This window comes from Argiope bruennichi, chromosome 3 (assembly GCF_947563725.1).
Source record: "Argiope bruennichi chromosome 3, qqArgBrue1.1, whole genome shotgun sequence".
Taxonomy (NCBI): Eukaryota; Metazoa; Arthropoda; class Arachnida; order Araneae; family Araneidae; genus Argiope; species Argiope bruennichi.
In genome coordinates this window covers 74899479-74925170 of record NC_079153.1, presented here as the reverse complement: position 1 = coordinate 74925170, position 25692 = coordinate 74899479, and the positions used below count along the sequence as shown (strand labels likewise).

General features: G+C 30.2%; 2 protein-coding genes across 2 annotated transcripts; both read left to right on the top strand.

The window, feature by feature from the left end:
* The first annotated feature begins 54 nt into the window (after positions 1-54).
* Positions 55-11099, top strand: LOC129962881 (monocarboxylate transporter 13-like). The gene is made up of 5 exons (XM_056076882.1): positions 55-59; positions 2429-2655; positions 5438-5581; positions 10344-10975; positions 11067-11099. The coding sequence occupies exons 1-5, from the start codon at positions 55-57 to the stop codon at positions 11097-11099; spliced, it is 1041 nt and encodes a 346-aa protein (XP_055932857.1).
* A 49-nt stretch (positions 11100-11148) lies between these two features.
* LOC129962546 (monocarboxylate transporter 14-like) lies at positions 11149-21796 on the top strand. The gene is made up of 3 exons (XM_056076306.1): positions 11149-11282; positions 12081-12206; positions 21598-21796. Exons 1-3 carry the CDS (start codon positions 11213-11215, stop codon positions 21717-21719), a joined length of 318 nt encoding a protein of 105 aa, XP_055932281.1. The 5' UTR covers positions 11149-11212; the 3' UTR covers positions 21720-21796.
* The last annotated feature ends 3896 nt before the right edge of the window (positions 21797-25692 follow it).

The following is a 25692-nucleotide window of genomic DNA, read 5'->3' as shown; positions in this document are numbered from 1 at the left end:
TTCATGATATTTGAATGTCTGTCGATATTTTGCTTTATGAAAGTTTGCATCAGAATGGGGTTTGTGCGCGGTATTTGAGAAGAAGCATTCGCATTAGAAAAAATAACGTTTATTTCCTCGTAATGTTTCTGACCTAAATTTAGCACAAGGTCCTTGGCAGATTTTTCATTCAAAAAATAAATGTCAGTAATTTGAGGCATCGTATTGAAGGCGAGAGTTTCAGAATTCAATTGAAAGGACTCATCACTAAAGTCTTGCACTGATACAAATGTGCGACTCAGCTTGCAATGAAGAAAAAATCCACAAAATATAAAGGAACAATCTTACCTCGGACAAAATGAATTTAGCAGAGTAGAAATATGAGGAGAAACAAATAAAAACTTGTCTAAACTTGAGAGTAAGATGCTGAAATAAAATCCATCGTAAAGTATTTTTAAACGCAACTTCTCTTTTTTATAAACAAAAGACCGTTATATCTTTCAAAACAAAAAACCAAAAATCAAGGTTTACATTTAACCAGCTACAATCCATCCAGCAAGACCACACATGCGCAGAAACTGTATAGTAGCAAAGTCTCGTCCAGACAAGAATTTGCTATTCTCCGCTCTTTCAGAGCATGCACAATCTTGCAACTACGCATGCCCGATATTACTGGAATCTTATAACTGGCTGAGTGTAAACTCACATTATACATGGCCACTCACTCGCTCAGCCAGTTATAAGATTATTATTTCAATTAAAGCTTATAAATAAAAAACGTATTATAAGCTATTAAATAAACGGATAAATTTTTTCAATTTAAAAAGTATAAAAAAATTATTTAAAAGTGATGCGATAAATCTTATAAAAATATCATAATATGATGTTTTATACCGTGTAATGGCAACATGCTATTTTATATTGTTCTTTTGGCCACAATTTTGATTTTTTACATTTATATTCTTATTGAATCAATATAATTATTTATTTATATTCAAAGATGACAAATGAAAGTGAATTGTTTTAATTTCCTTTTCTGCAAAAAATTTGCCATGATTATATTGTAACGATCTGCAGATTAGTAAGTCCATTTTTAGCATCTCTTACTTTATCATTTATTTAAAATTTTGTCAATAAAATTAACATTAAAAATGTAAAAGTTATTACTTTCAATTTTACTATAGTAGAGAAAAAAAAAGATAAAATAAAATGTCAATAATAAAAAAAATTAATGTTATTTTAATGAAAAAATTTTGTTAAAGTTTAATTTTAAAAATGTAACAAAATAAAATAAAAAATCTCGAATAAATGAAATAAAATGTACAAATCCCTTGTTTTTCAAACAGGAGATAAAATCTCACATGTTTTTGAGTGAATAAGATTTATTCCATTTTAGAATGTGCTTTATTTCTGCTGACATCTAATGTTTCGATGCTCTCATCAAGGCATATCCATTCTTTGACAGAAAAAAAAGGAGTTTTATGATGCATTTTGGTTTTTATCTGACTCATGTAAATTAACCGATTTCGGGTACTTTTCCAATAGCTGGACAAAATTGAGTACAAAAGCTGTGCATTTAAAGCTACACAGTAAGAGAAATGAAGGATCTTTCACTAACTGAATTGCCTCTTTGCTTTCTCTTATGCGTTGTATAAAGTATAGTAATCGTCAAGAAATTCAAACGTTTTAGTGTTTTCGAACTAAAATGTTCATCGGTCTGCCTGTTTGAGACAAAGATAACTTAAAAATTCTTTGAGCTAGACTGTTGAAATTTGGTATTCGGCCTTTACACCAAGCTTGCAGATTTCTCTCAACTTTTGTGTAAAATCTTTTCAGATGAAGTACGTCTATCCGGTTATTCGAATATAAATTAACAAGATAACTACAAAGCGAAGAGAGCCAGATTGATAAGATTCAGTACATGGATTTAGCATCTATAGCATAGACAACTGAAAAAATTTGAACCAAAACCGACAACGGATTGACTGTCTGTCGGTCTGTACTTTCAGAAACATGTAGACGCGATAATTCAAAAACGCAATGACTTAAATGTATCAAATTAGATATGGGATTTTGTAACTACGAGTGCATTTTTCTGTAAAAAAAAATTTTCAATTGATTGAAAAAAACGTGTCTAAAGTACAAATACAATTTTCGGATAGTATTAACCGCATGCCAGGGATTAATCGCTAAATAACTCGCCAAGGATGACACGACGGATTCAGCAAAAAGGATAAATTACACCAAATGTTAATATTTCGTAACAATTGTTTGCCAATGCCATGCAAGGCGTTCTCTAGCATGACAAGATTATTAGAGATTATGCTAGAAAGTTTTACGGAGACCACTCACGGTCTTTCAAACTTGCTTTTTTTTCTCTGTTTGACTTGCCTTCTTTACTATAAGCACTTTTTATAAAAGAAGATTTATTATGTCAATTCTTTTTCAGTTATTTGATATACATGGATTCATCACTGACAGTTGCTAAAGACCCCAATATCGATGGTGGTTGGGGATGGATGGTAGTTTTCTCTACTTTTATCATCCATGTGATCACTGATGGAGTGATGTATTCGTTCGGAGTATTCTACGCACAGTTTCTCGAGTACTTTGAAACCACTGGTGCCTTGGCTTCTCTTGTAATGTCTATCTTCGTCGGTTCCTGTTGTGTTGCAGGTGAGTACAAATCTAATAAAGTTACATTTCAGAATATAGTACAGTAAAAACGCCAAGTTTACAGCATTTTAGCAAAATAATAAAATAGCAGTCAACGATTAGTTTATCCATGTTAATCGGTACTTATCGGTTGTAACAGCTACCAAAAAGCGCCAAGAAAAAAACTTCGCCAAATTCACGATTTCAGTCGTCAAACTATATTGCATGTGATTCACAAGTTCAAAATTTTTCATAATAAAATAATAATGCACTTGGGTGTATTTGTATAATTTAGCGCTTTTTGTTCGTTTTTAAAACCGAATTGTACCTTTCAATCTTATACCGAGTTTCGTGTGTAATTCATTGAAAGAATTCAAGTTCGGCATCAATACTGTATTTTCAAATCTAACCAGTAATAAACTAAGTCATGACAAGAAGTAGATTAATTTGAATGAGAAATTGATTTGTTCGGAAATTTTTATTGTATTTTAACCAAGACTTGTTTTTTTTTTTTTTTTTTTTTTTTTATGTATATGAGAAATTCTACAATTTTATCAACCCTTAAATGCATAGCGATGCAGATCTGCATCGTATGTTTAAAACCTCATATCGCTTTATGCAGTAACCTTTGTATAATTTTTTTTACTATTTTGATTTTACCAAAACTATTTTATCGTTTCCAAAAGTAATTAGAATTTTTGATAGTTATCTCTTCATTTGTGATAATTTCCATTTTTGATGCACTATATGAGTACAATTTTATTTCGGCGGATGTTACAAATTAACGATTATTTATATGAAAAGCAATAAAGACATAGGAAATTGTTTTCGGTAGAAACATTGTAAAGGTAATGAATAATATTTAGAACGAATAATTATTAACTAATAATAATGCCGTCTTCAAAAGTTTGTAGAAATCAAGGATAGAATCATCGTTCATGATGATATATATATATATATATATATATATATATATATATATATATATATATATATATATATATATATATATATATATATATCCAAAAATTCTCACGAAAATTTCTTGTATATTTAATTTCTTATTTCTCCTTTATTTAAATGAACTTCTTTCTTGTTTGTAAAGATGGAACTTTTTAATTAATTTTCTTTTGTTCACCTGCTGATGTAACAGATTTGAAATTTTGTATACTTACGAATTCGTGGATTACAATGCTCTAAACTAATTGTTTTAAACTTCTTTGCAGTTAATAAATAATTTAATTAAATATCGATTACATATTAGCACGCTATCAGATGATAAATTTGAAAGAATACATTTCAAGGTTACATAATATTTTTGAAACCGAATTATAAATCTTAAAAATAGGAAATTTTCAAAATAATTCATTTTATTTAATAATAAAAAATTTCATTTTAGTGCATCAATTGAAACTTAAAATAGAAACGTTAACAAAAAGAGTTTTTAAAAGGAATCAAAATTTTAGTCTAAAAATATTCAACCATGATATTATTTAAAGTCTGATACAAATATCTTTGCCTCAATTTCAAAATTTACTTTTTATAGCAAATAAGGTGCACACACACACACAAAAAAAAAAATGCATTTCATTTGGTCGCAACACGCATGCGTATAAATGCAGTTACTAAAGCGATGAAAGGTATAATTATGAAATATACTTAAAAATATTTTTAAAAATTATTAAAATTAAAGAAAACAACTAAACGGAAATAAAGTTAATATCACAGAAAAGCTGATCTTTTGAATTCTAGAGGTAATAACATGTTCCGAAATGGTTGAGAAAATTATAAATTTTTTATTAATTTTTAGTTAAAAAAACTTAATTGCAATTTTTAAGACCCCTCTTTTTTTTTTATTGCGCACGTACTATTCAAGCAACAAATGGGTGCCAGTCAAATAGTTCCAGGACCAGTAATCTGCGCTTTAGATCGTCTTGAACTATTTTTCCTTCTTCGTATATGTACGAGGGGTGATCCAAAAAAAAGTTTACAAGGCAAAGGAAAAATGTTTTATCAACAATAGATACAGGATACAAATGGTAATTAAGAGGCATATGTGGCAGTCACTTCTCTACATAATCACCAAACCTGTTGAAGCATTTATCAATCCGCTGGACCAATTTGTTTAACCCGTCCTGGTATAATCAGGTTCCTGGCTATTGAGCCAGTTCTCGGCACCTTTTTGAACATCACTGTCGGATATGAACCTTGTTTCGGATAAGTGTTTCTTCAATGCCAGGAAAAGGAAATAGTCACGGGAGCCAAATCGGGCCTGTATGGGAGTGGCTGCAGACCTCCCACCTAAACGTTTCCAGCAATCTCTCTGCCCTCTTGAAAAGAATGACACCATTTCGCCACCGGTTGTCTACTCATTGCTTCACCCCATATACTGCAGCGATTTGCCTGTGAATGTCCGATGGGGACACATTCTTGGCCCATAGAAATCGTATCACGCCTTTCACTTCTATGCGAGACCACTTCTCTAGACGTCTGGAATTTACTGTCGCTGTTTCAGGTCTCAGTACTAACACTATCTGTTCAAACGACCGGTCTAAGACAACTAGCGCCATCTTTCTTCATTCTGGGCAACAATATTTCCATCCACAATTTCTACTTTCCAAATGCTGCTGTTTGTAAACTTTTTTTTATCACCCCTCGTAGTATAGAGAAAGTATAGCAATCGTCAAAAAATTTGAACTCGAAATTCTAATGAATCTCCACGTTTTAGATCTCTCTGAAATCAAAAAACACATTTTCGGAAAATGTCCATCTATCTGTAATTAATTTTTTTAAATGGTTCCAGGTCCCATAGCAAGTGCTTTGATAAATAAGTATGGTTGTAGAATAGTTAGCATTCTGGGGACAGTGGTTTCGTGCGCAGGATTTCTTTTTAGCTTGGTCGCAAGCAGTATTGAAGTGTTATTCGTGACAATTGGAGTAATTGCTGGTAAGTAGTTTCAAGTAATTTTGATCTGTTTTCATTGATAAATGTCATCTTCTTTTTTACATTTTCTACATCAAGACTTTTTAAAATTTTAAAATATCTTAGTTTTTATTTCAAGCTGTATCATTATCATGAGAGTATTATTTGATTTACTATTTTCTAAATTAATCTTCATTTGTTTCGATTTTTTCAAATATAACTTTTTTTAGCTTACAAATAAAGGTATTTCCAATCCCCGCAAATAGATGATTTAATCGTTTTTTTTTTTTTTTAAGAAAGGTTTTAAAAATTTAATACTCTCTAAAGTGTACGTTCAAATAGCAATAACAAGTTATTGGAGCGCAAATATTTACACTTTACAATACATCTTTTTACACAATATATGGTATCAAACTGCAATAACCTTCACTTTATCATTTCTCTTTTTCGGTAATTAATACAAAAATACGATTGAATTTAGTGACCCTTGAAATAGTTACATATTACACAGTCACAAAGAAATTATCCCCGCCAGACCATGGCATCTGGGGAGAACTAAATGATCGTCGTCATAAGACCCGAAGAACGGAAACGCAAGTCGGAGACCTAAGGACCATCACCATCCGAGGCAAGCCTTAAGTATGCTTCATCTTTGGAATGGAGTGGAGGTAACTCATCCACACTACATAACTATTACATCAAGGAAGCGAAAACTGTTTATATATTATAGTTTTCTTATGGTTTTCATCCACATTTCCAACAGAATAAAATAGCTACATGAAGCATTTGACAAATATAATCCATCTTTTTGAAGAATTGGTTCATGAGATTTGTTGATATTCTTTGCAAAGACAACTATCAGTAGAAACTGACTTTGGGTGAATTGGTTCTGTATTCTGATTGTTTAAATATTTCTTTTCGGTATTTTATGCCTTTGAATTTAAATTTAAATTTAATAACATATAATAATTATGTTTTGTTAGAAACTGGAAAAAATTCTTATCCACATATAATTCTTATATTTGGCATTATTTGAGATAAAGAGAATTTGACAACCGAAATAATTAAATAAACTAAACTGAGATCATTAGATAAACTGAAAATGAGCTCTACAAGTTCATGAATTAAATAATGCATTGGTCGAGAGTTTTTAGATGTTTCTCTGATGGCAGAACATGAACTTCAAAACTGATATACAAAAAAAAAAAAAAGCTAGTAAAGCTCCGCTGTTTCTTCAGGCCCGTGGCTCATTATATCTGTCATAAGTGAGCCTTCTGCCATGTTATAGATGAGTAGGCGTATGAAGAAGGAGCTGAAAAAAGTCCTTTTTATCAAACCAGCTTCAATACCTCTAGTCTCCTTTAATAAATTCTCTTAAATAAGAGAATAAACACCGACATATCATTTTCTGTTAAAATAAATGAACGACTACTTTAGAAAGGGAGCCATCGGCAGTTTTTTCACAAATTAATTTTTTTTAAGTGGTTTTGCAGTTTATTTGGTATTGGCTTCTGTATTCAATATATAAATGAGATTGACTTCATCTGTTAAAGTACTTCTACGTGGATATCCTGCTTTCATTTTGAAAATAGATTATCTCCTAGAATATAGCTCTTGATCTCCTCCATTCAGCATGCTCTAACTACCTAGGAAATGATTATCTAAATTTTATAGAATCTTCAATAAAGAGAAACAAATAGAAATCAAGAAATGTTATAGATCAAGGTGTTTGATTTAAAACTTGGTAGTCAATCTTTTAAAATGAAAGCTCCCGCCACTCTAAACTACGGAAGAGCTGTTGCTCAGAAGCAGAAATATTAGCTTGCATTGAACGTTTATTATGAATTCCATTTCATCAGCGAAGAATCAGGAATTGTGACAGACAAGATTTATGTCGGCATTATCTTAGAGAAACGATTTCTATCATTAAAAACACAGGAACAAAGTTTTTAAACCCAGGAAAAAATTCTTCTTGCCAAGGAAGACATCCTATCAATATTAAGAAGATGCAGAACATCAGGAAACTCTATTAATATATTCCAGCCAATTAGACATCAACAATGATAATAAATGTGTTTTCCAGAATTACAAAAATCAAATCGTTTGAACAACAGTAGCTTTCTTTCTAACTTATTTTGCTAATATATGTAAATCTAATAAGGTACTTGTATTTCATCATCGATTTCATAAAAATGCCAATCTTTGTAGTTAAAGTGGTTTTTTTAAAAACATGTTGTCTCAGCATAGAAAAGTATTTTTCCTTGTCATCCTAAAGAAACATAAATATTTAAGAAGACACTTTTAAGTCATTGTAACTATTTCCATTTATTGATATAAAATTACTGATTTAAGTTTCCTGAAAATATCATGGAAACAAATAGATTTTTTTTTCTACCATAAAATTTTCAAAAGTGACGGTGTGATCCCTTCCAAAATCGATTCAAATACAATGGTGTTCAAAATGAAAGACACAAATCCAAAATCCGTGACAACTGGCGAAATATTTCTTTTATTGCAACAAAATTTGGTGCAAAAATATATCACTATAGAAGAAAGCCAATAGCATTGTAACAACGAAGAAAAGAATTGAATTGTTAGTTAAAGTACAGATTATATAAAAAGCGATCGAGTGGATGCCTTATGACTCAGGAAAAATCCGTCAAATATGAAGTGTCATCGTGCACTATTATACAATTTTCACAACAAGGCCTCGTACTGTTAATAAGGTGACAAGAAATACTTGCAGCAATAAATAATTGAACAGGAGCCTGAATGTTCTGCATGTTTTGGGAGTTCTATTTTCTTTTGCTAAATTTATCTACTATCTTTCACTCATCTTAAAATACTTTCTAAGTCTTAGATATTTCCTTTTCGTGACTTAGAGTATATTCAGTCATTTATATTTATATAAAGATTCATTTGCCGACTTTTGCTGACAAAACTGGGGATACAATCACCATAAATACCCCAAACTGAAGAAATCAAACATTTATGATAGCTTGTATGCGATATTTCATGAGATACAGCATATTTTTGTTGAAAAAAGGTAAAGTAACAATATTTTGGGATAATTAGGAATGTGCAGTAAAATAAATTCTAAGACAATAAGCAGTATTTTTTTATCATTTAAAATAATTGTGATGTTTTATCACTTATTGTGACGAGAAACAACGCAAAAAAACTCTTTTCCAGTTATCTTATAGTTTTTGTGGCATTAGGGAACACACCAAGAGCAATTAGGGAATGATGCTGCTATAATCTATACTTATATATAAAGCTCAATGTGTGTGTGTGTGTGTTGGCGCTCTACAAAAAGACCATTTGACCTACCGCTACCAAATTTGGTACATGTATACTTTAGAGGTCGGAAATGTGCACTTGGGGTCCCTTTTTTTGAATTTTTAATTAGAATTTTAATTATTAATTAAAAACTAACTTTCCCACCAAAAAATCTTTTCATTTTCCCTAACATCAAATGAATATGGCTTCAGTTTTTTTTCCCAACAGTAATGATGCTAGGGTTAACATTTTTCGGCTGATTATTTCAAACGATTCTGTTTATTTATTTTTTTGTTTTATGCATTTAAAATTAAACATTGTTAATTAATCGATCTTTCAGATTCATTCTGAAGTACTTTTGAATTAAAATAACACCGAATAAAGGAAATTAAAAATTTCTAATCTGCATAGCGTTACCCCAACTGGCGTAGAAAAATTCACGCATTTGCGTTATCGTAACTGGCGTTGAAAATTCACGCATGCACATTGTGTTCTGATTGTTGACAATATTATCACCGGATGATTCTTGATTTAAATTATTTTTAGGTTAGTTGCATGCTTTAGTAATTAAATTGTATTTATGTTAGTTACATATTTTTTGTATATGCTTATAGTTTTAAGTACATCGTTTTTTAAGTAGTTTTTTTAAACCTGTTTTCGACCGATTGTTTTAAACGATTCATTTTATTTTCTTAGTGTTTAATGCATTTAAAATTAAACATTGTTAATTAATTGATCTGTTCATGATGAATCTGAGAAAATTTTGTTTACAAATTCTTGAGATATTATATAAATTAAGAAAGATATTCTTTAGTGTCCATAAAGTTTAAACGCTCAGTGACTCTGTTATCAGTAATCATATTATAAAAAAAAAATGCTTTGTTTCAATAAAAAATATTATTATATTAATTGCAGATTAATTCCTTCCGCTTTAATTTAAAGCATAAATTCTGAGAGTTAACAGAAAATTAGAGATATACATATTACGTTATGACTGAAGGTCTTTATAATATTATGAGTGAATTATATGACTATCAAAATTTGAAGTTTTAAAATATTTTGATGAGGAATCTATTAAAGTAGGAATTGCGTAAAATATTTAATTATTAAAATTTAAACGAACATTAAGATTGGCGAACCGACTGGTTGCCAAAGGCGGCTAGTTGAGAATATAATTGTGGCATTAGGGAACACAAGCTGTTATAAGTGAGACTAGTTAATTAATAATTAATTAGAATAGAGATAATTGTCTAAAGAATTTTTCAGAATTTTATTATGCTTTTGCAAAAACTGTAGACCTATTTCTGTAAGACAAAATATGCAAAATTCATTCTCAAATACCCTAATTTACACATCCTATTTAGTGTCTTGGATTTCCATCTTTTTATTCAAATCTGTTAAGTCTTTGTATATATTAAAAAAAAATGATTGAACATTGCATAATTCTTCATTTGCAAAATTTTATTTTTAATAAAATAGCATAATTTGTTTTCGTTTTGATTTTCAGGTCTTGGATTTGGATTGATATATCTCCCCACCATAGTCAGCGTCGCCTTGCATTTTAATCTAAAGCGCTCTAGTGCCATGGGTATCTCTATGGCGGGATCTGGTATTGGTTCGATGTTATTTGCACCCTTTCTAGAATGGCTAATCAATTATTACGGCAGCTGGAAAGGGGCACTAATCATAACCACAGGACTTACACTCCATTGCTTAGTGTTCAGTTTCTTCTACCGCGAATTTGAAGCCGTTGTAGAAATCCCAATCCCAATGGATATAGAAGGAGAACCATCGCTCTCAGATATTCAAGAGATTATCGATCCTTATGGGTTGCCTCCTCTCACCCCAGGAGAATCAAGCCGGCGGCTGAGCATAGTTGGTAGTAACATCATCTTACGTCGACCATCTGTTGCCGCAAACCAACCAGGCTTAATGCAAAAGCCTGATATTTTGTACCATGGCAGTGCAGTACCTGAAACTGAACCAGTCCCGGAAGATGCCGAACATTTACCAGTCGTTCCAACGACTGTTCCGTCAGCAATAAGTTCGCTAACAGCGCAAAGAGAACCTTGCTTGGGTTTCGTAAAAACTCTTCAAGAAATGTTGAAAGTGTCACTGTTAGGGAATTATGTGTTCCTCGTATTTTCTTTGAGTAGTTTGTTGCATTATTATGGGATGACAGCACCTCTAGTATTCATTGTTCACCGATCAACAGAGATGAACATTGCAGACAGCGCACAAGGAAGTCTCCTCCTATCCATAATGGGCGTGTTCAATATGTCGGGGAAGATTTTTATTGGCTTTTGGGCCGACAAGACAAGGTTCAGCAGACTCAACATTTACAGCATTTTGTTACTAGTAAACGGTGCAACTACAATGATGACATCTTTAGTCAACAAGTATTATCAAATGGCAGCTTACAGCGCTATATTTGGACTTACTCTGGGTAAGACGAATTACGCTAATACTATTGTCTATGTATCAGAAAATTTCACTATAATATTAGAAATTTAGATTATTTGAGTAAATTTAACATTTTCTGCCTTTTAATAATTAGAAGGAAATGTATGTCTAAAAATGTCACCGTTAAGAAAAAAATATCAATACTTAACAGTTTCCTCGGTGAAGTCTTTTGAAAAGCTATCGAATATTTTCAAGATTCTGTTTATTACTCTATTTTAATTATTTGACAATAACGCAAATTAAATATAAATAGTAAGGAAAATAAGTAGAAGGAAAACTCTTGGGATAAGTCTTGGATTCTGTAACATACATAATCATTTTATACATAAATTTGCTTTTGAATATACGTCTTAACCTTAAATTAATCATTTTATTCATAAGCAAGCTTTTGAAATTTAGTCTTACAGCTCTAACCTTAAATTAATCATTTTGTTTATAAGCAAGCTTTCGAAATTTAGTCTTACAGCTTTAATCTTATATTATTGTTATATAATATAGCTATAATGTGTTTAATTACGTTGTTTGCAGTCAGTATTCAGAAATGAGAGAAATGCTTCGAAGCGTTTGTTACATTTTCGAACTTATCCATTTTTACTGAAAAGCGCATTCGCAAAGAATAAATGAATAATGTAATTATACAACTAGATGCAAATTCCTACTTTTTGAATTTAAGTTTGAAAGTGAATTTTACTCCCTCCTCCGCTTTATTAATTATTTTAAATACAATAGAAGATGAATATAGTATCCTTACTACGGTCCCCTGATGATTATCTACTTTCAGGCGGAAGCTTAAGCCTTTCGTCCATAGTATTGGTGGATCTGTTGGGTATGGATAAACTTAACAACGCATATGGGATTTTCTTGCTTGTTACAGGCATATCTACATTTATTGGAACTCCTCTCACAGGTACGTTAGTGTCTTAAATATATCTTATAATAAATAATTAGATCTTATTATACATAGAATTTTCATAAGCATGAACTTAAAATGATAAATCATAAGTTGCAGTCAAGCTTCAAGAAAATTGCTTTGGAAGGTTCTTTTTCTTTCCTTTGTGTGAGTGTATGTGTGCGTGCTGGCGTTTTATAGGCCAGACCGTTCGACCTACGGCTACCAAATTTTGCTCATATATACCTTGGAGGCCGGAAATGTGCACCTCGGAGTTTTTGAAATTTTAATTAATTTAAAATTAAGCGAAATTATGGGGTTTTTTTTTCGCTATGACTTCCAAAAATATTACAGCAGAAAATTGATTTTTACATCATATTGAAGTTCAAAAAACAATCTTTCAATGATACTAATGTTTTGACCAAGAAATTAAATTTCTATTTTTAATGAATTTTTAAAAAAAATTATTTAATCATATTTTTCAACAATTTATTTCTCAGAAAATAAAAATAAGATTTAAGCTGCACAAGCACGTTGCACGTTAATGGAAAAAAATTAAGTTTTATCAACGCGTTGCCATCACATTGACTAAAGCTCAAATTACGAGATAAGTTAACTATTATTCCAAATTAAATATACAAAAATGTAATTGCAGCGCGTGCCTGTACAAAATGAAATAAATAAGAAATATGATATTTTCTAAAAAGTAAATGCAAGGAAACGTTTTCTATGATCTTTTACAATACCTATATTACTAATTCAATGAAACAGTTTTATTTAAGGCAGATATGGTTTAATATATATAGGATATCTACTCTAATTGGAGCCCAACAGCTAATTTGTAAGCTTTTATTAGTATACATATATCTGCTAACAAATTGTCTAAATGAAATAAATAATTATATTTTATATAAATTGAATTAATAAATGCTGATTAATTAAGACTTTTAAATTTTTACGTATATTCTCTGCCCTGTGAACCAAAATATTTTTAAGACACTGATATTTTAAATAAAGAGACTTGCGCCCCAATCAATTAAATTAATCACTAAAGCTGAACGATTAATGAAAATTTCAATATCACTACTCTATAAAAGAGGGTCATTTTATATCACTTCAACGACCGTCTCAAAGAAGACAATCATGTCTTAGAGTTTCTCAAGAGTTATTGGCGCAGATTATAAAAATGTTGATTGTTCTAATATTATAATATTCAAAATTTAATAAATCTCTCAGATTTGAACTCAGGAACTCGAAACATATATTTATCTATTTAAAACATATATTTATCTATATTTTGCAGAAAAGGATTCTTTAGGACCAAAGAACTGTCTAAATTTTATTTATAAACCGAAAAAATTTGTAATCTATACTTATAATAAAGCTCAATGTGTGTGTGTGTGTTGGCGCTCTATAGGCCAGACCGTTCGACCAACAGCTACGAAATTTGGCACGTGTAAACCTTGGAGGCCGAGAATGTGCACCTGGGGGTTATTTTTTCGAATTTTTAATTAGAATTCTATTTATTTAAAAAATAAGCGAAATTTTAGCGTGTTTCTGCTATAACTTCCGAAAATATTACCGCACAAAAAAGATTTTTACATCAAATTAAAGATCAAAAATTTATCTTTAAAATGATACCAATGTTTTAACCTTAAAATAAAATTTCTATTTTTAATTAATTTTTAAATAAACATTTTAACTATATGTTTCAACAATTTTTTTCGTACAAAATAAAAATAAAATTTAAGCTGCACGAGCACGTTTCGCATTCATGGGGAAAAATTAGCTTGTTTCAAAGTGTTGCCACCACATCGATTAAAGCTCCATTAAAAAATAAATTAAATCTTTTTGGAAATGAAATCTGCAAAAATATGATTTTCGTCACGTGTCTGTAGGAAATGAAACAAATATGAAATATTATATTTTTTTTCTAAAAAATAAATTGAAGAAAAATTATTTTATTATCTTTTACACTATCTATATTATTAATCCAATAAATCAGTTTTGTTTTAAGGCAAGTTTTGTTTGATATGAACAGGATATCCATTAAAAAAGGGCCACACAGCTAATTTGTAAACCTTTAGTAATAGACACAGATCTGCTAAAATGGTCTAAATGGAAAATGATTATATTTTATGTAACTTGATCCAATAAATACTCTAATATATAACAAATTTTTGATTTTACATAAAGCTTCTGCTGTGGAAATCACGTTTAACAAAATGTTCTTGAAACACTAATATTTTAAATAAAGAATTAATTTCCAATCAACTAAATCAATCACTTAAACTGACATTTATGAAAATTTGAATATCACTATTAAAAAATAAAAAGGATAATTTTAGATTTTTCTTCGATTGTTTAAGAGAAAATACGCCAATCAGCGCGCAGATTTCTCAAGATTAATTGGCCTAAGAGTATGAAATTGTTGAGTTTTTCTAAATTTTTAACAATTAAAACTTCATAAATCAGTCTTAGTTAATCGTGGAAAATAGAAACATTCATTCATTTATTTAAAATTTGGTGTGTCCAGAATATTTCTCAGAATATGATACCTTACTGCATAAAATTTAAACTTCATAATTTTTGAAATATATTTATAAGCCGGAACAAAATATTATTATTGATTTCATTTCAATCCTTTTGAAAGCAAAATTAAAAACTGAATTTTATGCTGAATCTGAGAAATTTTTGTTGAATTATTCTTTGAGATATTACACAAATTATGAAAAATATTTTGTAGTTCACATAAGACTTAAATAACGAATGATTCTGTTTGCAGTACTCATATTCAATAACAATAATAATAAATAAATAACAACAAAAATGATAAATAAAATAAAACGCTTGGTTTCATTAAAAAATATCTTTATATTAATTGCAATTTCATCATTTCCACTTTAAATTAAAGTTGAAGTTTTACCGGAAATGACAACAAATTAGCAAAATATATATAGTAAATTGAACGAAACGATCTAAACAACAGTATAAGTTTGGCATGACTATCAAAATTTGAAGATTAAAAATGTTTTGTTTGAGAAGCTATTAACAGACGTTACTTAAAATATTTAATTAAAAATTGTAGCGAGCGGTAATACTGGTGAACCGGCTGGTCGCCAAAGGCGGCTAGTATATTTATAAACTGAAAAAAAATAAAGTATTATTATTGACAGCGTTTATATCCTTAAAAAAAATTTAAAACTAAATTTTTCATTGAATCTGTGAAATTTTCGTTGAATAATTCTTTGAGATATTATAAGTTATGAAAATTATTCTGTAGCGCACATAAGACTTCAATGCCGAACGACTCTGCTTTCAATTCTCATTTTTTTAAAGACATTCTTGGATTTACTAAAATGCGTCTTTATATTAATTGCAATTTCATCATTTCCACTTTAATTTAAAATTGAATTTTACAGGCGCGAATAAAAAATTAGATAGATGCCAAAATACAATGAACAAAATATCTTAAGGCCTACATAATAGCATAAGTGAATAATATGACTATCAAAATTCGAAGCTTAAAAATATTTTGCTGAAATGCCTGTTATGAGAACAAGTTACATAAAATATTAATTGAACATTTTAACGAATATTAATGCTGGTGAACCGGCTGGTCGCCAAAGGCGGCTAGTAATAAAATAAATTACATGTCCAAACCGAGAATAAGCGGGAAAAATGGAATTACAGGAAACAATTTAGGCGATAGGAAATTACCAAAGAAAACGGTGTATCACCAAAAGTCAAAACAGAGGTCTGTTTGTACTTATGTCCTTCTGAATGCCAAACAATAGAATCAAATAGAAGATAATAAAAAGTAAAAATAGAAATTTAAAAAAATGTAAAAAAAAAAATAATTTCAAAAATGGGAAAAATACAAATAAAATGATTAAAAAAAACGGGAAAAAAATTGTAAAAATATGCACTTAAAATAGTATAGAACGTGAAAAAATAGTATAGAGTGTTTATAGTTATTGCTGACTAATAATATTCTAATTCTTTAATCAAAGTTTTTCGACATTCAGGAAAGCAGATTTTTTGACAAGTTGAAACTTCAATAAGTTTTCAATTCCATTTCCATCCAGCCAGAAGGCACTGTCCACGTTCATTATTTCAAAGCTCACATTCTCTCTAACAAGCGAATTATAATATTTACTATTCATTTTGTTATTAGACTCAGTTCTTGAGTGAAATTTTTCGCTTAGAATTTCACAATTAGCGCAACAGATCTCATTCATACATTTCTTGTTCCCTATGTTCTTCTCTTCCACGCTTGCTGCAAATGATAATAAATATCCTTCATGGAGTATTCCTTCGCTGTATGCACAAATTCAGGGCCGATCTTTATCCGATCGGAGCAAATGTTCTCAAATGGGCCCCGTACCAAAGTTTAGCAGAACAAATGCCTTGCATGCATTTTCAGAGAGTTCAAAAATTGAGTCGAAGAATTTAAAAGTCATTTTTTCTCTTATCTTGTAGCTAGGGATTGCAATACTGGTATACCGAATACCGGTATTTTGAGCCATTTGTACAATTTTGTAATACCGGTATTCGCAAGTTTAAATACCGGTTTTCCGGTATTTACTAAATATTTTTAAAATTGTCTCCACTATAAGTTCAGGGATCGCCAACATAGCAAAATAGTATACGTTTTAGTTTTTATGTCTCCCTAACGGGCGAAATTAATTAGTCTGTGAATACAAAGTTGCATCGTACAATCAAGAGAAGTGATAAAATACTGAATGACAATGGATTGTTAAAGCCTCCACCTTTTGAGCACAACTTTGCGTTTACTTTGACAAAATAGGAGTGAGAGGAAAGATGAAAAGAGATGTTTAGGAGGAGATTCAAAACACGTTGGGGCAGTTTACTCCTAATGAAGGAAAGATCTTTGAAACTGAGATATCCAATTCAAAAAGCAATAATCGACTTAACCAGCAAATTAATTTTTCAGATAGTGAATTCGACTTAATATCCAGAACAGGTTGTTATAACTTAATATTAAAACTGGCTGTTGAGGCATTATGTCGGAGAGATTCTAATTCATTAATAGCGAATGCAACAATAAATTTCATGTTACAGTCGCTGAAAGAACAGCACACATCACTATCTGAAGAATTATATATTATATTGAAAAATCGCACAGAAGAAAGGCATACAGAAATAGAAAATGTCTTATGGTATTTACATAATTATAGTTATTTTAAAAATGAAAAAGAAGAAAAGAAACTAACCAATTCAAATCTGATCAAGTTTATAGTAAATTTTCTTAAAATTTCTTTACCCACAAACCTATCCACATTCAGAAGAATTCGGTACAGTTATCGGAGATTATCATGGCACAAATGTTGATAGTGAAAAGGAATTGTCCCTTGAACAAAAATTAGAATTAGTGATAAATAAAAAATATTCAACAAACCAAAATACAATACAGAAATCAGCTATATCCAAAACCATCCGACGAGTAATCGATTTATTTGAAGATGAGGTATTTAGAAGTAAATATTTGGAAAAAGTATATCACAAATTGCTAACAGTACCACCAACTATCGTAGATGCTGAAAGAGCGTTTTCGACAGCTGATAATTTTTGCCCAAAATTATATTCCATGCTTAATGACAGTACAATTAATACATTATGTTTTTAAGATCACATTTCAAAAATTTGTAATAGTACCAGAGACCGAATAGTGATGTTAACACTTTTTTGTTTATCTAAACATTATTATTGCCAGGTTCTCTGCTGAACACTCTATACACTTTCAGTGGGTCCCCTCACATGTTGGTTTAAATTGTAATGAGATAGCGGATAATTTAGCTAAGACTGCCTAAGCAGACATATTTCATGGTGATGCAACACTAACTTATTCTGAAATCTCCTCTATCAAAAAGATGGAGTCGAGTGCACTTTGGAGAGTCCCACCTGCTCACCCTTGGTACTTTGGTAAAATTCCCGATTTCTAGAAAACAGCAAACGGCTCCTCTCGTTTTTTAAATGGACACACCAAATCCCTCATCTTACAACACGGACGGAGGATCTTTGCTGAATGTCCTTGGTGCAAGGCAGATCAAGCCTCCCCCAATCATTTTCTTAAATGTTTAAATTTTACCATATTTGAATTTTAAGAGATCCGCTATTGTTTTTGGACTTTTTACAGATCTTTGGTTTCATGGAGGTGGTATAGTGCAGCTATACCACTTTGGATCAGAAACAACAACAGCACTTTTTTGTGATTGAAATAAAGATGTTCCTTTACTTTTTTGTGATTCTTTATAAACCGTTATAATTTATATGCTACAAATTATTTTTGTGATATTTGCATTCTCTAATAAAACTGGTAAGTAAAACAAAGAAACACCCGTGTTTTCTTAATTTTCATAAAATTTCTAATACCGGTATCCCGGTATTAAGATCTAAAAAATACCGAATACCGGTATTGAACTTTTGGTCCGGTATTGCAATCCCTACTTGTAGCATATAAAATATATTTGCTATCCTATTCGTTATTGAAGACAAGGATGCACAAGAGTTTGCGCAGTTTGAAATTTGGGGTAGTGCATGAAAATCTGCCAGTGGGAATGCAAAAGAATGTCAGTGTTTTTTTTTTTTTTTTTTTTTTTTTTTTTTAATCTCTCACATATAGATTAGAGCAGCTATCAATTGGGCAGTCCAATCTGCTTTCTCGTTACCTATGATTCCAACATAAGATGGTCCACAAAAGTTTTTAATTTAACATCTTTCTAAGTCCCAAATTCCGTTCCTTAAGAGATTTCAGAATTCAAACTTAGGAAAAATTAAAAATTCGAAATAGCCTTTAATAAAAAAAAATCAATTAAAATCAACCTTATGCCAAACACAATTCCTAATTTGAACAGTTTTAAAATTGCATCCTGTTTCACAGTTTATCTTCAGATTAGCCAAGAAACATGTAGCGAATATACATAACGAATCCAACGAAGGCTGATGGTGGAAGCGCAAAATTTTCAAACTAAAAGGTTTTATTTTATAAAGGTTATTTATATATCACTATCTACAAAAAGCTAACATGCGTGGCAATGAAATCGCTCTTCTTACTTATTGTCGAATGGCAGCAGTTAAATGAAAACTATGCGAGCGTTTCAGACTGATTCATTGAACGTATTTATAGCTGGACTTAATTCAATACTTCGCTAATTAATGGAGCGACAAAATATTATTAGAAATGCTCCAGCAAGGACTCGCTATGTCCACCAAAAACTGTATTCATTTAGAGGAAAGAAAAACCAAAATATACATCCGTCAGAAAGTTTAATCGAATGCGAAAATAGGCTTAACTGTTGACAGATGAGTAATCGCTATGACTGTTGACAATATTTTCCAAAACTATTATCTCAGGCAAGGAATTTCGCATTATCTTAAAAGTAAAAAAATACACTTTTTTTAATGACATGAATTGCAATTCTGTGCAATTTTTTTCATGTTTAATAATTTTTTAAATTTTAATTTAATACACAATTAATAACAATGCATTTATTGCTATGATGAAATCCAAACTCATCCATTAAAACATTTAACCATATTCTTTGGCTAAAGTTCAAATTATAGTTTAAAAAATTGTTTTTTAAAACACTAACTCAGAAATAGGATTTTCATAGTGAATATGCTTTTTAATTTGCACTCGCAATAATTTGTAGTAGACTGTTTCGATTAATTTCAGTTGTATCAAATTTTTTATAGAATGTATTCCATATTAATAGTTTAATAGCTTGAAAAGTCAATAATCTGGTCGAACAAGTTGGTCGTCAAAGGCGGCTAGTCTTTTATATTATCTTAATTGTATTCTTTAAAATTTGGTTTTAATTCAGCTGCAATTGATTTTGATAATGTTCATGAAATATAATTACTAGTTACTGATATTGTTAATATTTTATTGTGGAATATACAACCAGCAGTCTTTTTCGATCAGCTGTTCACCACACCATCCATATATTCAACATAATTTGCTAAAATCAATGAACCAGTCTCCCAGCCACAACCAATTCCATCAAATTTTCTTTCATGTGAATATTAATGGCATCTCAATATATGTGATCTCAATGGCATGTGAATATTAATGGCAAAGTCTCAAAAACACTACTTTACTGCGTATTTTCAGTGGGAAGGAACCTGACAGGGTTCCCCGATCACAAACACTAAATAAAATATCTCATATATAGATTTCGCCAATTTTTCTCTCTCTCTTTTTTTCCTCTTGAAAGTTTATGACTGCTAGATACATCATCAAGAAGTCTCTACCTCCATGTTCGACAGACATTGCAAAATAGAATTCAAGCAGAGCCCCCAACTTCAATAACTGGACTGATTTCAGCAATTTTATTTGTGAATTAATTTTACTACTTAGCAAATACAGTTAACCAATTAGAATGTTCTACTGACATTAAACATTCATAATTTAAAATAGTACTTGCTTTTGTTATATTTAATGAAAATTGGTCAATATGAATATTCTTAACACAATTACTGAAGGTGGTTCTTATTAAAAGATTAATTTAGTCAAATCAATCAACTTTGATAAGCTACATCTTATCACTACAAAAATATAATAAAAGGGCTATCATAATAATACAAGCAAAAGTGGATATTTTAAATTATATTTACATTGATTGGATTGGAACATTCTGATTGGATACTTAAACTCTAAAGAGACGAAATGTCAAGTGAACAAAAACGGCTAAAACAGTAGTTGAGGTTAAAAGCTCTGTGACAGTTTTATTTGTAATATCGCGAGAAACGGAGAAAATGAGTTAGATAATTATTTAAAACTTATCATAAGCATTCAAATGAAACATTTTTTTTTTTTTTCAAAATCAATACAGTGGTTCTGATTGGGAATTTTTTACGAGGTCCTCCCCCATAAAGAATATTGAGTGAAGTATTTTTTTTTTTTTTTTCGTTTTCTCTCAAAAACAAAGAGTGGTGAATAATATATCTAGGAGTCACGAGGGCTAGAACTTTCTAAAATAGGTTCCAAGCTACGGAAATCGGAAGTAGTGTTCCTAAAATTTTTCTCAAAAATTGAGAGTAGCTGAGGACAGCCGATCATCGATGATGTATCTATGAGTAATGAGCTTAAATATGAAATAAAAATTTTCGAAATTGATCCAATGATTCTGGCCGGGGAACTTTGTCGAGTGTTTTTTCCGTTTCTTTCAAAAATAGAAAGAAGAGGAAGAAAGACGGCCCTTTATAACATATCCAGATACCATGAATTTTCATATGAAGCAAAAATTGATGTAATCTGATCAGTGGTTTGGGCTGGTTGATTGCTTCATTGGTTTTTCTTATTACTCTAAATTTATAAATGTAACTGCCTGCTTCCAACTTAGAATGAACGACTTTTAACATTTTCATTTCTTTTTCTATTTAGGTGTTTTCCGCGATATGACTGGCGATTATGACTTAGGTTTCTGGGTAGCAGGAGGAATAGTTGTTCTTGGAAGCGCACTGCTTTTTACAATTCCTTCTATTCAAAGAAGATTTCCCCAGTGAAATATCGCAGTTATATCGTATCTCAACATATTATTCAAGAATTCGAACTCAAGAATTTCGATTCGTCATAATTTCTCTTTTATGACATACAACTACAGATTTTCTTTCATTGCCTTTTCCTATTTTACTATACTTTATTATTTTCGCAACACAATTAAAATGCAGTTGTTGCAATACTTTTTTTCACACGTTTCTTTAAAAAAAATCTATTTAAAATCTGAATCTGCTTGCCTCTTTCTTATTTCTGTTAAAAGAGAATCATAAATTCGATATATTAAACCATTCTTTAGTATTAGCTCTTTTGTCTCTAAATATAATTTAGCAACTTTTGTTATTAGCTAACATTGGATTCATTAAATTTGTATAGCTTTAAATTATTATTTTTTTTTCGCATTTTAAGTAACGTTAATACTAGCCATATAATTCTGCAAATGCGAATTCTAATTATTTTTATTCAAATATAATGTTTAGTTTATATTATAACACTGCATTAAAAATAAAAAAAATAATTATTTTTGAAATCTCATTTTACAATAGCAATTTTTAATTTCTTTATTACCGCTAACACTATTTATTTCTCCTGCTGATTTCATTTGCACAATTTGGATTGAAATTGCTTCAACTATTCTTTGCAGAAAAAGTAGGACATCTACACAAATTCGGTTACATATCAAATATCTCGCATTAATACAATTAAATTTTTAGTGAGAAAAATGATATCCGATTTCAATTACAAATTTGGGAACAACAGGTAGAAAAATGATTCTAAACTACCCTAGTGGAAGAATTGTAATGGGTCGTCCAAAGATTTTTCGTAGGAAAATACAAAAATGACGCTTATTTTTCACAAATTTGGCAACTACATTTTTTATTGCGAATTCTATGTTACTTAAACTATTAAAAATTTATTACCTACTGCTTCTAAACCTATGAGAGTAAATGGAAGGCAATATATTTTGTTATGAATTTGTAATGTTGTTTCTCTACTCAGTAAGTCTCCTAGTAAGGAAGATAGCTTTACAATAATAGCAATGGCTACTGAATGGGTGATGGGCCAGTAATGCCTGGTCTTGGTGCTAAAATAGAAGATTCCAGAAATAGTAAAAAATCTTAGCAATCATTGACATTAGGATATTTTTATGATTTGTAATCTTTACAGAATTTCTGTATCTAAAGAGTTTTAACAATATTTCAACTTTAGTATGATCTTTCAGACGATAAGGTATGGATATCAACATTATATAGATACTATCCTACTATGTTTGTGTGAGAAATTTTATTTTCTTTAATTCTACTCTTAATACTTGTTTTGTAAACATGGCAAAATTTGAAATTTTTAGGACCAAATTAGCTCTGAGAGAAAAGCTGAATTATAACACACACACATAAAAATAGATCTTTTAGAACCTTTTTAAAAACAAATTTACTTTTTACAAATTATTTGTCAAAGAATTAATTTATATCTTAAGAATGGAAACATACATATATATATATATTTTCAAGTATGTTGACATTGCACAGGATTAATTAATCCCTTCGCCATCCTCTTCTGTCCGCGAAAATTTCTGCTTTTTCGCCGCATGAGAACAAACAAAAATAAAAACTTAAACAAGTAAACATTTACAAAGCGTTTTAAACGTTTAAAATGTTGAAGAACGCTTGAAGCGCGTTACTGTCGCCCCGCAGAAGTTTCACTTAAACGCGCTAGACGCGTTATGAACGGCAAAGAGGTTAACGGTTAAGAGGCATTTCCGCTATTATACACGAAATTCTTTAGCTAAATAACGGAAACAAATTACTTTTTTTTGTCTTAGTTCACCGTCATTTAAGATTAATACAAAGCGAAGCAGGCAAAATTAAATAGAAAAATAACTATTATACGGTAACATCAATCTAAGACAGAAAAATTAAATGATATCCAGAAAAATTAATTTAAAGTTGTTTCAATTTTCAGGAAACAAAAGCCATGTTGTAAACAACGAAAGTAAACATTGGCGAATGGCGATGAAAATGCTACGCCAAACTTAATCACGTGGCCATCATTAACAACTTTCAAAATAATACATTTAGTAATGATATGAAATAAAATCCATACAAAAAAAATAGTGAAAAAAATAATTAAAAAAAAGTATTTCGGGGATACTGTTTTAGTAATACCTCTGCAACCAAATTAATGATTACTTTATTGGCCCTTCTGTAGTCAAAGAGGGTATACTGAAGAACAGAAAATAACTGACATTTTTAGAGAATTATTTAGGATAAAATTCAAACATGGAGCATTTCTTGGTGAAAATGTGAAAGTTATCAAATGATACGTATCTTTAATTTAAGAAATCCGACTGTTTTTCCCTTTACGTGTTGATTCGATAGAAGATTTTACCACCGGAGGGGAAAATGTCCAACAAGATTTCGTCACTCATGCGTTTCCTGTCTTCATCGTTATGTAGGATGATACCCTGCCCCACTTTGCACGTGAATTCAAAACGTTCCTGATAACCATTTTCACTGCAAATCAAGAGATAAGTCGATTTTGTAAGTTTAACCAAGGCGAACTTTTGGTTGTGGGAATACGTGTCTCGTGTTTATTGAAGTTCTTGACACTTTGGTGAAACGGAAAGATGCCATTCAACGGATCGTCAGTGGCATACTAAGCCCTGTTGTAATATGATTAGTGATGTACTACATTTGCGAGATACTTTGTGGTTGTGATCATGGTGGACATCTTTCTACCTTAAAATGAATGCAATGTTATGTTATTAAGATATGTTTCATTATCTTTCGATATTTGCCCGATTTGCATACAACGTCTGAATATGACACATCAGTACTCTCTTCCGGTTATTTTAGAATCCTTCTTTTCATGGGCAGAAAAAAAAAAAATCCAATGTCTGTCTGATCGTATTTGTGGAAGCTACAATTCTTTTCAATTATTGCTTCATTATGAATTTTTAAAATTTGCATGAATTTATGATGCAGTTTGTACAAAAGTACAGGCAGAAAATCAAAGAAATACAAAATATTATGGACAGAACAATATTAAACAAGGTTTAAAAAATACATGTTATAATCTATCACAATTTAAAGCTTAAAAATATTAAATCCATTAAGACCAAATTACAAAAACATTTAGTTGGACATTTCAGCAATCATTAATCCCAGCAAATTAAGTAGTCGTCAAAAGTAGCCGGATATAAATAAATGGTAATCTTGAATGCCTACTGAACTCGGATTATCAATGTTTAAAATTTCACACAAATTCTAATTTTAAAAATATTTCTATTCAATAAAATTTCTGGTACTAATAAATTAAAATATAAAATCTCTTACATTAACCTTTATTTTAATCTAAAATTAAACTAACCATATAGAAAATACCTATATTCCTTAGTTTGTACTTTTATCTTAAATTATAACAATAGATGAAAACGCATATGATAGAAAATATATATGGAAGTACAGATATTTCTTAAAAATAACTAAAAAATCACATAAGCTTTCTGATTAATTTTTTATTGCTTGTTTCAAATATCTGCTCATTCCATATTTGTAAAAATTTGGAATAGAACCCTTACCCATTTATTATATTAAATGATGACTGCATTTTAAAATAGTCGCGATCCTTTATGATGACCTTAAACGTACAAACATCATTCAAATGAAGATAATATACCCAATCCTTATATTTACTTTAGTAAAAAATCGCAGTTGTCAAATTTGGCTTAAATAATTTCAAATTCGTTTTTTACTATTGTTTTTAAAATATAACAAGCAGAGCCATGTATAACTTCTAAAAGTCTGATTCAAACTGACTCTGACTTACTTCATTCAATTAATCATAACTCAATACTTTTGATGGAATATGTATAACAACCACGAAAATAGCGAGATAAAACCTTGGTTTGAAAATGATTAGATTTATTAGGAAATGTTCCAAGTCATGAATGAATATTTTTTACAATTGCTCGATACAGGT